General features: G+C 32.5%; 1 protein-coding gene across 1 annotated transcript; it reads right to left on the reverse strand.

Moving 5' to 3' along the window:
• Window positions 1-899: 899 nt before the first annotated feature.
• On the reverse strand, window positions 900-7,657 carry LOC132605940 (E3 ubiquitin-protein ligase RSL1-like). Its single transcript, XM_060319220.1, has 4 exons — window positions 7,129-7,657; window positions 4,883-5,197; window positions 3,361-4,109; window positions 900-1,423 (listed from the first exon to the last, which is right to left on the reverse strand). Exons 1-4 carry the CDS (start codon window positions 7,426-7,428, stop codon window positions 1,318-1,320), a joined length of 1,470 nt encoding a protein of 489 aa, XP_060175203.1. The 5' UTR covers window positions 7,429-7,657; the 3' UTR covers window positions 900-1,317.
• Between the last annotated feature and the right edge of the window lie 4,268 nt (window positions 7,658-11,925).

The raw sequence follows: 11,925 nt of genomic DNA on the forward strand, positions 1-11,925 counted from the left end.
ACGTTTCACAAAATTAAAACTCGTCGAGGAGAGCTGTAATAGTACATTTGGAATTGTTTTCTCAAAAACATGCTATTGTTGTGATTTATTCATTTGTTCACTTTTTAAAATTTCGACACCGCTTATAAAAAAACTTATAAAAAATCTTGCATATGCCACTCATGACTTACATGTCACAATTCTAAAATGTAATTTTTCTTAGCATTTGTTTGAAATTTTGAAACCATGACAATCTAATATGATTTATGAGTAATTCAATAAGACATCTAAGTTGAATATAGTCACTAAGTCACATCAATCTATCCTGACTTACACGTAATAGTTAACCAATTTTGGTTACTCTTACTATTCATTAAACTTAGAAAGGCAATTTTTGCACAAGTAATAACATGCAGGGACAATATTCAAATAGCAACGTTATATTACCAACGTCAAAGTATCCCTTTTTATGCAAATCCCCAAGAGAGCCCAGCCACTGAGTTTAAACTATTAAGAACTACAAATCGGTTTCTTGCAATATAAACGAAAATGAAACATGACATAGGAAACATTAATACAAAAAAGAAGGATTACGCTCTTTATTCTTATATCAAAGTTTATGCTTCTTCCTTCGTAAATTACATATTCACATTTTACTTTGCATCTTCTCGATCTGACTATTTAAATGTTGACCCCTTACTTCACTATTTATTGAAATACAAATTTGTACTACTATCTAACATACATCGAAAGCACGTGTATCGTAGAAGTATTGAACATCTTCATTGTGAGCAAACAGGATTATAGAATTGCTTATTTTATCCTATTATTATGTCGTATAATTTTCAAACATGACCAAAATGCATCTTTTTTCTATATTGCTTTGGAAACAGCATCTACCTCAGGTTACATTTAGAAACTAACCGGAAAGAAATGGACTTCACCATTTTCATCATTACGAGCCTCAACGAGTTAACTGAAATATCATAAATTGAAAAGAAAACCACAGACTATCACAGAATCCTCAAAACTAACAAAAAAGGAAATGAAAATTTCTAGTCAAGAGAGGGTGCTTTCGACATGTATTAATAGGATTCCAGCAGCTCCAAACAAAAGAACTATACATATGAAAACGACCTTTTTCCTTTTCCAAAAGGTGGTGTCTGATCCAACTTGGGCTCGCCTCAACTATTCTACAAAGTACTTACTACCTCCACTAGTGCAGAAACCAATTAACTGTGTCCAGCAAGGTCTTAGGCATATGAAAGTGAAATTACTATTCAGGTGCAAAATAAACAGGAATGGCTATATCCTGATCAGCCTCTCCATGGTTGGTGTCTATTGTCCATATATGATATTTCGTTCATCCCATATTTTGCAGGAACATGTTGCTTTCTTGTTCTTCCACTCAGCTCCGCATATATAACAGAACTCGTGACCACATCTGGAAAAACATTTGAAATACTCACTCTCAAACTTAGCCATTACAACATCAATGAATCTTAAGTCAGCCACTTCTAACAATAGAAAATGAAGTTCAGCAACAATTTTACATATAAGGGTAGGTAGTGAACCAGCTTAGCTAACATAGATTCAAACCATGAATATTTGGGCGATAATCAGATTTTCATTCAGCTCTACCGAGATTACGCATATTTCCCACCCACACCACTCCATTGCCCCAAAAAAGGAAAATCAAACTTTAGATAACTAATCAATAACTTAATGAAGTAGAAGACCTAGAGAGATGCAGCAAAGCATTATCAGTGGATTTATTGTTTTGGTTTAAACCATATCGTATCCGAGCGCCAAGCCAGTGACTAATCCAGATTTGCACCACGTAGAGCCCATTCAAGGGGAAAGGCTCCCTACCAGGAATTTCTGCATTCCCCCAGCTCGAAACCAAGACCTCTTGGGTGGATTTAATGACAAATGAAGTTTGACAAGAGTTCTTTCCCAATGATATTTAAATGAGACAAACAAATTACAAATAGTAAACTTTGTCAATGCAAAGTGACAAATCATTGTTAAGCACCACCATAATAACCGTAACTCCATTTTTCTAAAGAAAGTAGTGAAGTGTTTGTCAAAGGAGGAGTAAAGAAAAGGGAAGAAATCTAATATCTATAGATTTGCATCTCGGTGGCATAATACAGAGAGAGCTAAACTCATTTCCACAACTTTGTCGTTTGACCTGGATCTGCTAGTGATCCTGGATCAAATGGGACTGAAAGCTTCAGAACCTCTTGGCAGTTAAAAATGCTCATTAGACCAACTCGAGGACTAAACACCTTTTATCATCTTATTTTCACTAACCTATATCTTTTGAGCTTGCGGGAGTGTGGCTACCTGGATTTCACCTGTTTTTATTAGGAACAAAAATTGCCCATCGAAAAAAGAGCAAAGAAATAATAAAATTGCCTCGAGGAGACACCAGAAGCTGTGAACTACAAATCACCATGACCACAACAGATTTTACTTTCCTTGTCTTCCCTCAAGACACTGAAAGACTGCCACTTTAAACAGCTTTACCTTCCCAGCAGATCCAGGCATTCAGCAAACTATAAAATATCCTATACCAATAAGCGTCTGTTTTTTCTTATCAAAAGTCCATACCAAATAATTTCTAAACACCCCCACCTCCCGCCCCGTCCTTTTTTTGAGATAAGCAAATCAATCCTAGCCCTCTTCTGCAACCAGAAGTACACTTTAGGAAAGAATATGTAAACTTTAGGAAAGAATATGACGACTTGAAGAAATTGATGTAGACGAGCAAGAGAAAAGCAAAAACTGCTCCCACTGATTTCCATGCCATGCAGCGTAATAGTATTTATTGTGGTATCCCAACTAATATGCAATATTAAAGGACTCCATTTATATGTTTCTATTTAATGTTATCCCTGTTTAGTGCACCACATGGAAATCTTTCGCAGTTTCGCTTCTCCATTGGCAATGGTAAAAGTGTCTATCACTTATAAAGACATGAGAGGAACTTCCACATTTTAAAAGTTCTATCATGAGAAGTGGAAGGTATCCCACTTGTAAGTCCAGCTATCTAAACAAAATGTAACTTCACCCAAAATTATAACAAGTCAGAATGGAGTAAGAACCTCACAAGTAAAAGAATTATCGAGAAAACCTAGAATCTTTTTTTTTTTTTAACCTAGAATTTAATTTTCCCTTTCCAAGTCATACTAAGATCTTCATGATTTTCACTCCGGATCTCATTGCTCGAGTATATGATGATTTGGCTCAACTAACCAGCCTAATAGCTAATATAAGCATTAAGCATTCGAAAAAGTTAGCTTTTCCCTGTTACCTTATTGAGTTAATGCATACCATGTAAGGCAAAAATGTAAGAAGGAAGGAGAAGCCAAGAACCTGCAGTAAATATGATAGCAACCTTCGCCAAGAGACACCATGTGGTTGCACTTTACACACTGACGCCAAAGACTCTGTGTGGCAAGAGACTTGAGCTTCACATCTTCTACACACAAGTATGGGTTAGCTCTTCTATAGTCAAAGCAAGTCATGTTTTGATGCCAAGGAACTCTGCAATTGATACAGAAACTGAGGTGACATTTTGTGCATGTTCTGGCCCCACCTTGGGCAGAAATTTGGACATCAGCTTTTGACATCAACGTGGAACACTTAGGATTTGGGCAGTAAATCTTTTCCGTGATAGGAATGGTAATTTCCTTTACACGTTCACTCATCAAATCATATAGCTTGGGTGTCAAGAACTTCTTGCAGTTATCTAATTTCAATTCAGACTTACATGTATCATGAGGGCATTGAGGTAGCATTCCTTGAAGGAGTTTAGCTTCCGCATGTTTATTCATACAAGAAAAACAATAATAATGCAGGCAACCATTAATTAGAAACATATGATCTATATCAGTATCTTGCAGACAAATAGTGCAAGTCTCGGTGATGCTCTTTCGAAGGCTATTTTCTGCTGGTCCTCTAACCTGAGAGATTATTGCATCAGTAGCAAGTTTAATTGCTAAGTTGATGGTGTTCTGTCTCACAAGAGATGGTATACAATCTGTAAATTTTCTTAGACAAGCAGTTGCCTGTTCAACAAGTGCAATAGTATTACCCTTCCTTGGATGCAACTTTCCTGTAACCTGCATAATAAATCTACATCAATCATGTTGATACCTTTTAGGTTGCAAGCCTACGAGCATAACATGATGTGTTTCAAATGCTAATAGAAAGTAATGAGGTATCAATTTCCCTCAACTCCGCACACGAAGTGCTTCCTACTTAGTGCGGCGTAGGGAGGATTGGACATTTACGTTGTATGGTATGCTAGATGGTCCTTCAAGATAAAACTTGACTGACCCAACAACATGCAACTTTCGAAAACAAAGCATTTTGGGTGAACAAAACTACTCTTCCTTATCATCCCAATGAACGAAGACATACAAAAACCCCCCTCTTCCTGATTGGAAAGATGCATGCTCTCCTTAAGATAAAAAATTTAATGACGAACTAATTCATTTAAGGACAAATTTAGATACTCTACTGCCCTGACTTACTACTCCCTCCGTCCCGAATTGGTTTTCTTCACTTCTGGAGAGTCAATTCGACTAATCTTCGAAGCTAAACTGGATTAGATCAACTCAATATTTTACAATTACAATTTAAATGTTCAAAAACTATACGAAAGTACTACAAGTTGCATCCTTTCTCATGCCAATTTGATGAAAAAAATACATTTTAAAATGTTGGTCAAAATTCTCATAGTTTGACTCTCGAGAAGCAAAACATGGTAACTAATTTGGGACGGAGATAGTATATTCTTATGAAAAAATATTTTAAACTGTTCTAGACTACAATGTGGGTCATCTCGCTGTATTATATGTCTGTATATATATGGTAGGTGAAGGAGACTCACATATTGCAAGATTGTTTGACTATCCAAAACAAGATTAACCCTTTTCAAACCCAGCATTATAGCAACATCAAGCCCTTCAATCAGTGCTTTCAGCTCCACAATTTCATCAGTCAATACTTCAGTACTATCAACCAAATTCTTACTCACTTCAAACACCAATATACCACTCGGATCACAAACAGCAACTCCAATCCCAGCCAGTAGTTTTCCCACATTAACCCCAACTATCTCTTCAACATCTTCTCCCATCAAACCCTTCACATAAACCCTAAAACACTCCCCATTTTGCGTCGTTGCACCTTTCGATGTACCTTCCTGTTAGAAAAAATAATTCAAAGTTGTAAGAAATCAAAATTAGTTAGGATTTGGTATTTTAATTCATGTCTAAATAAGATTTATAGCCAGATTTATATAGAGAATAGGTTTTTCGGTTTATAGTCAAATGTGTATCGTACTGCTCCGTTGGTCCCAATTTATGTTACACAGTGAATTCGGACATAGAAGCTTTATGTTTTTTGAAATACTCCCTCCGTTCACTTTTACTTGTCAACTATACTAAAAATACGTTTCTTCACTTTTAGCATATCAAGGAGAAAAAACATATTTTTTTCATATTTTCCCCTTAGCATTAATTATTTATTTCCAAAATCATTCCTCCAGACCTAAAACTAAACATCAATTTAATATGGATATTGCGGTAAAATATTCATAGCAATTATTATTTCTTAAAGGATGTGCAAAATCCAAACTAGACACGTAAAAAGTGAACGGAGGGAGTAAACTTTATATATTTGGAACCTACATGTAAAAAGTACTATAAATCACAATAATTAACAACTTCAAATATTTAAAAGGCATATAAAGAAGTTCCGGTAAAAAGAAATTTGACTCTCGAAATTTCAAATGTGCCACATAAATTGAGACAGAGGGAGTATTATAAATAGAGGTATTTTGCTAACTATTTTCAAGTGTGGAGAATTGCGTAGCATTAAAGATTTACCATGAGTTTATAAATTAAAAAAAATAATATTGGAAAATTACGCTCTATGTCTACTGGGAGAAAACATTTACGCGCTTTAGCCCATATTTTGAGTTTATTACCCCAATCAGCCTATATTTGTGTATAAACACCTTTCATCCACTATTATACAAGGTTGATACATTATGTATAATGCTTTCCCACCCTCCATTTCAATTTATTCGTCTTGTCAAAAACTTGGCACGAAGTTTAAACACTTTTGAATTTCGTGCTCTTAAGCTAAAGATAGATAGAATGTACCAAAATATCCTGTTACGTGAAAAGTTGAAATTAAAGAATTTGAAAAAAAAAAGGACATTCTTTTTAAATAGACTAAAAAAGAAAGTAAAGCAAACAAATTGAGTATAATATTATATAATGTTGTACTCCCTCCATCACAATTTATGGGGCACTTTTCACTTTTCTAAGAGTCAATTTAACTAAGCTTTAAAGCTAAATTGGATTAGATAAATTTAATATTTTAACATTAAAATTTATATATTTGAAAACTACATAAAAAGTAGGGAAAAGGTGCAAATATACCACTAAACTTTGCGATTTAGAGCAGATATGCCCCTCGTTACAAAAGTGATGCATATATACCCTGCCATTACAAAAATGGTGCAAATATACCCCTGCAGTTACAAAATGGTGCAAATATACCCTTTTCACTAACAGAATTTTTTTTAAAAATCATTTAATTTATTTTTTAATTAAAAAAAAAGTCTACCTATATTTTCTTTAGTAGACATAATTTTCTAAAGCCACATGGTAATTTTTTTTTCTGGTGTGTCGTGTCTGGTAAGTTTCAAAAAATATCTCCATGGCTTTAAAAAAAATAAGTCGTACCCATTTTATGGAAGGGTACAAAAACTTGCCCCATCTAGTCCATTTAAAGAGGTAATATCTCAGCGTGAATAAATTTAGGCCAACAACTTAAAGACAACTTTGAGATTCTTGAATTAGTAGTCGATGGTTTTTTTAGGTACAGAAATTTTAGGACATCTACATCAACATTTTCCAAGGGTAAAAGGCAGAGAGGAGATAGCCGAAAATTTGGGAGCAACACCTCCACAACATAGAAATCTCAAAGTTGCTCCATTGGTCTTTAAGTAGTTGGCCTAAATTTATTCATGCTGAGATATTACCTCTTTAAATGAGATATTACGTGAAAAATACATCTTAAAATATTGACTACGTGACGTAATATTTTAATTTGTTCCTTTACCTGTCCATAAGGCCTGTGCAAGTGATCGCCGGTCTCCTTCCACTGATCATCCGGCACGTTCATTATCTCCTTAGCGAATGCTTGATCGTGTATTCGACGGCTGAGATCATCTTCAATTATCTTCATCTCCGCTTCAGCTTTTTCATGGTCTTTAACTTGTTGCTCGTACTTTGATAATTCCATAGCCTCTTGCATTTGGAGTTGAAAGGCGAAGATTAGGTCCAAATCGGAGGATTTGGTTGCGGATATTTCGCGGCGTTGTTCGTCCAGTAGGGTTTGAAGATCGTCGTTAACTTCCATCTTTTCTGGCGCCGAAATTGAAGAGCTTTTTCTTTTTTACTTGCTTTGTTTTTCACTGTGGACTGTGTAGAAAGAAGTTTGTCTCCTCTTGAAACACCTTTTCTATTTGGTGGAATACCCAAAACATCTCACATTATTAAGTAGGCGTTTTGGTCATAAAAACCAAAAAGCTTTTTCACTTTTATCGAAATTTTAGGGCTGTCAGGCAATAACAGTGGATGCCCACAGCAAAATAATCAGAATATCCTAATCCTCAACAGCGAACCTCAAATGGTTATATTGTTTTGTTCTTTATAGCTTGAAATATTATGTTGAATATTTCTATTTTATTATTAAAGTATGAAAAATGTTAATTTGAATAATGAAAAATGTTAATTTGAACAATAATTTTAGAGTATCGAAAAATTATGTCTAAGTAATAGATTTTATAGTTTATATATGGGTTAGGGGATCTTAAGTCTAAAAATGAAATGATTTACTTTATTGAAAATAATGACATAGTTTGATGAATTTATTGTCTAAAAAAATCAAATGTTACTTTTATGAGATTTCTCTACAAGTTCAATGACCATTTGAGAAATTGATTCTTATATATATATATATAAGCAGGACATAAACCCGCTGATGTCGTAGCCTAAAAGCCCATCATTTGCATTTATCTTAATTCTCAATTTTTTGCCTTTATTATATTAATTAATTAATTAGTTAAAAAAATACTCGACATTTCCTTTCCAGATAATTGCATCTGATTTTCAAACGATGTCTCCCAATAGTTTTGCTTTTCTCTCTCCTGAGTTATTAGTTAATTAATTCCATCTAATCCTAGACCACAAATCCACGCCCCTTTCATTCATACAATGTCATTACTGACTTTTTTACTTTCATCTTCATCCCTTTCTAATTCCATTACTTCTAATACTGTCATTTCCGCGTTCCTTTATCAGTACTTTTTTACTTTTATATTAAATTCTTTCACATTACTTTGCCTTTTATCAGTGCTTTTTTACTTTTATATTAAATTCTTCCACATTGCTTTGCCTATACGCTGCCATTTCCCATGTCATTTACTGAGATTCAGTACATATTTTTTGCTTTTTATTTAACCTAATCTATATATAATATAAAGCTAGTCATAGACAAGATGATGCGGCATCTCTCTATGGCCACTATTTCTATTTATCTTTTTTCTCCTTTTTTTTTTTTTTTGACATTTTCCCATATTTTTTCATTGACTACTCCATATTTAATAGCTCATGTAAAGATAACAAAGAATAAAAAATTATAGTAAATGAATGAAAAAAAATGAAGGGCCATGTACTAGGCAGCGTTACCTAAGAACTGAAGCATTTGTGGAGGCAATAAACATATGTAGTAAATGATAGCAATTAATTAATAGGAGAATAATTGGGAAACACAAAAATCTACTTCTTTTCCTATAACCCTCTCTCTTCTTTCCATTCTTCGGTTTTCTTCCAAAAAGATTCCGGCCTTCTTAATCTGCAAAATTTTCTTTCTGCTTTTCTACTTTCTTGATTTTAGATAGATTTATTTGACACCTTTTCCGGCTTGATATACTTACCATTAGAATATTAATTGTTATTACTCTTTTCTATTTTTGTTTCACAATTTCATTCATTTTAGTCGGAAATGTTGTGTTGTTGATCTTTGTTTGAGACTTTTCCTAATTGAATTACTGAGAATTAGAATATTAAATGTGATTGTTAGTTTTTTGGTTGTTTCTTTTTAGTTATTTTTCATATTTTATTGACTTTAAGTTTGTTATCTTTTGCAGGTTAATCGGTAAATATATGTGAATTTGTTGGATTTGGATTATTTTATTTTTGAATTTAAGATATTGTTAAAACTGTTTCACAAGTGAATTGTTGAGTCTGTTATAAGGTGTGGAGTTGTTGCATTGCTCAATACATTTTGGAAGGACTAACCTCTTCGTCTTTCTATGTTGGCACTCACAGACATGTGAGATGGTTTGGAAGGCTTCCGAACAAGTTTTGTAAATTAAAGTTGATGTTGTCCTACTATGGTTGAAACAAAATCTTATGATTTTTTTAAGCTATCCACTCTGCAGGTTGTGCGATGGAAGAACAATATAACTTGTAGGTAATATGAGCATTTAGAAATTGGAATGGAAAAGGTAATTTGTCAATTGATATTAAGATTATATGCTTTTCTAACTGTTGTATCTTTAGATGTCGAATAAATAATTTAAAAAATATGTCGCGATAATTATGTAGTATTATAAATTTGAAGAACATGTGATTCTTCTTTGGTGTTAAAATGGTTTAAGTCTTATGAATGAATAGCCTATTTTCTAATGCTTTTGCGTTGATTGTTTGGAATTTACTATATTTCGTCGGCTTGAAATTCATAAAGTATCATATATAAATAACACAAAATACTATAGAAATACATTATTAAAAAAAAAAAAAAAAACTAAAAACTGTGTTAGATTTTTTCTTTCAATAGTGATACTTTCATAATTTCCATTTAGAACTATAAAGGCCATCTTTTCTCTCTTTTTTTTCTATCGCATACCTATTTTCTAATGCTTTTGCGTTGATTGTTTGGAATTTACTATATTTCGTCGGCTTGAAATTCATAAAGTATCATATATAAATAACACAAAATACTATAGAAATACATTATTAAAAAAAAAAAACTAAAAACTGTGTTAGATTTTTTCTTTCAATAGTGATACTTTCATAATTTCCATTTAGAACTATAAAGGCCATCTTTTCTCTCTTTTTTTTTTCTATCGCATACCTTTGGTGGAAATTCAAAATTTCTCTAATACAAAAAAAGAGAAAAAGAATGAATAAAGGGTAAAATTAAACCCGGTGCTGCATTTTTATATTTATTTTAAATACAGAAGATTACAATAGTATATAAGAAATCATATGTTGTGTTGAATTACTAATTTCAATATCTTATATATGTCTTTCTTTTTTCTTTTTCTTTTTTTCGTTTTTGCCTTCAGATAGGAAATCTTTTGTAGTTCTTTCGTTTTCTAAATTGAACTGTTTAAATGTGATAACAGCATTTTGCTTAATGTGACACAAGATATCATCCAACCATCATAAATGGAACAACAAGAACGTCAATAGATAATATTTCATTGTTCATTTAAACACAGTATCTTAATTAATTATTTAAATTTATTTTCAAAGATCCCAAAGTAGGGATAAGGTCTGCGTACACTTTATCCTTTCCAAACCCCGCATTGTGGGGTTTCACCGGGTATGTTGTTGTTGTATTTTCAAAGATCAAGAAAGAAACTTGCACTGCATTGCAAGCAATTCAAATTATATATGAAGATTCTTGAAAAGAATATCGTGTATATTGTGAAGTTAGAAAGTTTTAGGCCTCCATATTCAAAACATAGAAAAAGTGAAGCTTAATTGTTTTAGAAGAGAACGACCAATCTTGAGAATTCAATTATATCCAGGAATACTCTTATTTTTTAAAGAATATAGAAGAAGATAAAATTGATCAAAGCGTAACTATTGAATTTTTATTACAACAAATTAAACAATAATTATTGAGCCAGAAAATCTTCTTTAATGATCGCGCGAAACGTGAGCAAATTCACTAGTTATTAATATATATATATATATATATATGATGTTGTTTCAGACAGTGCTTTTGGATAAGCAGTAGGCTTTTTGAGGTGTTTAGAATTTCCAGTAAACAAGGTAACAAAGTTGATGAATTACATTTGTAGTTTAATTATCTTCTTTGGGGTCATTGACACTATTTTTTACATGATTTTTGTTTTCTGTATATGTACTCTTATGTATTGATTTTTAACAGTACTACAGCTTTCATTTTTGGGTATGATTATTCTCTGGCGTACATATATAGTGTCACTCCAGCATTTTCTTTTTCCCTTCAATTTTCTTATTAGCTATATGAATGATAAGAGAAACTAATGATGGGAAAGAACATGTTTTTATTTCTTGATTTTGCTGAAGCATCAAAATTTTGCAAAAAAATTAAAGAAGAAAAAATGATAATTTGATTGCTGTTGAGAGAGCTTTTTTTCTTTTCTTTTTTTTCTTTTCTGCTTCTTCTAAAAGTTGAAATTTTGGTAAAGAAAAAAAAAGCATGCTGAATAGGGGGGAATTTTTGATACTATAATAAACATTTGAAGAATGCGCTTACGTTTTCACACGTACCTGCACAAGGTTTACTAATTGAAAATTATTCTTCAATGTGTTTATGAAGACAAAAGCTTAGTAACTCCAAAGTTTGAATAAAATTCAAGGAATGTTCTCAACTCAATGTAAATTTTGGAATGAAGATTTGAAACTATCTTTTCAATGGCCTTAAGAAGTTTGTTGTACACAATACAAGTGAGATCGATTGATATTTATAATATTTTAATTAGGACTAAGAGGCAAAATAACTGATACATTTTCTCTTTCTCAAGGATTCCACCATTGAGTAAGTACAAATGTAATTAATGCCTTAATCCATATC

This window comes from Lycium barbarum, chromosome 8 (genome assembly GCF_019175385.1).
Source record: "Lycium barbarum isolate Lr01 chromosome 8, ASM1917538v2, whole genome shotgun sequence".
Taxonomy (NCBI): Eukaryota; Viridiplantae; Streptophyta; class Magnoliopsida; order Solanales; family Solanaceae; genus Lycium; species Lycium barbarum.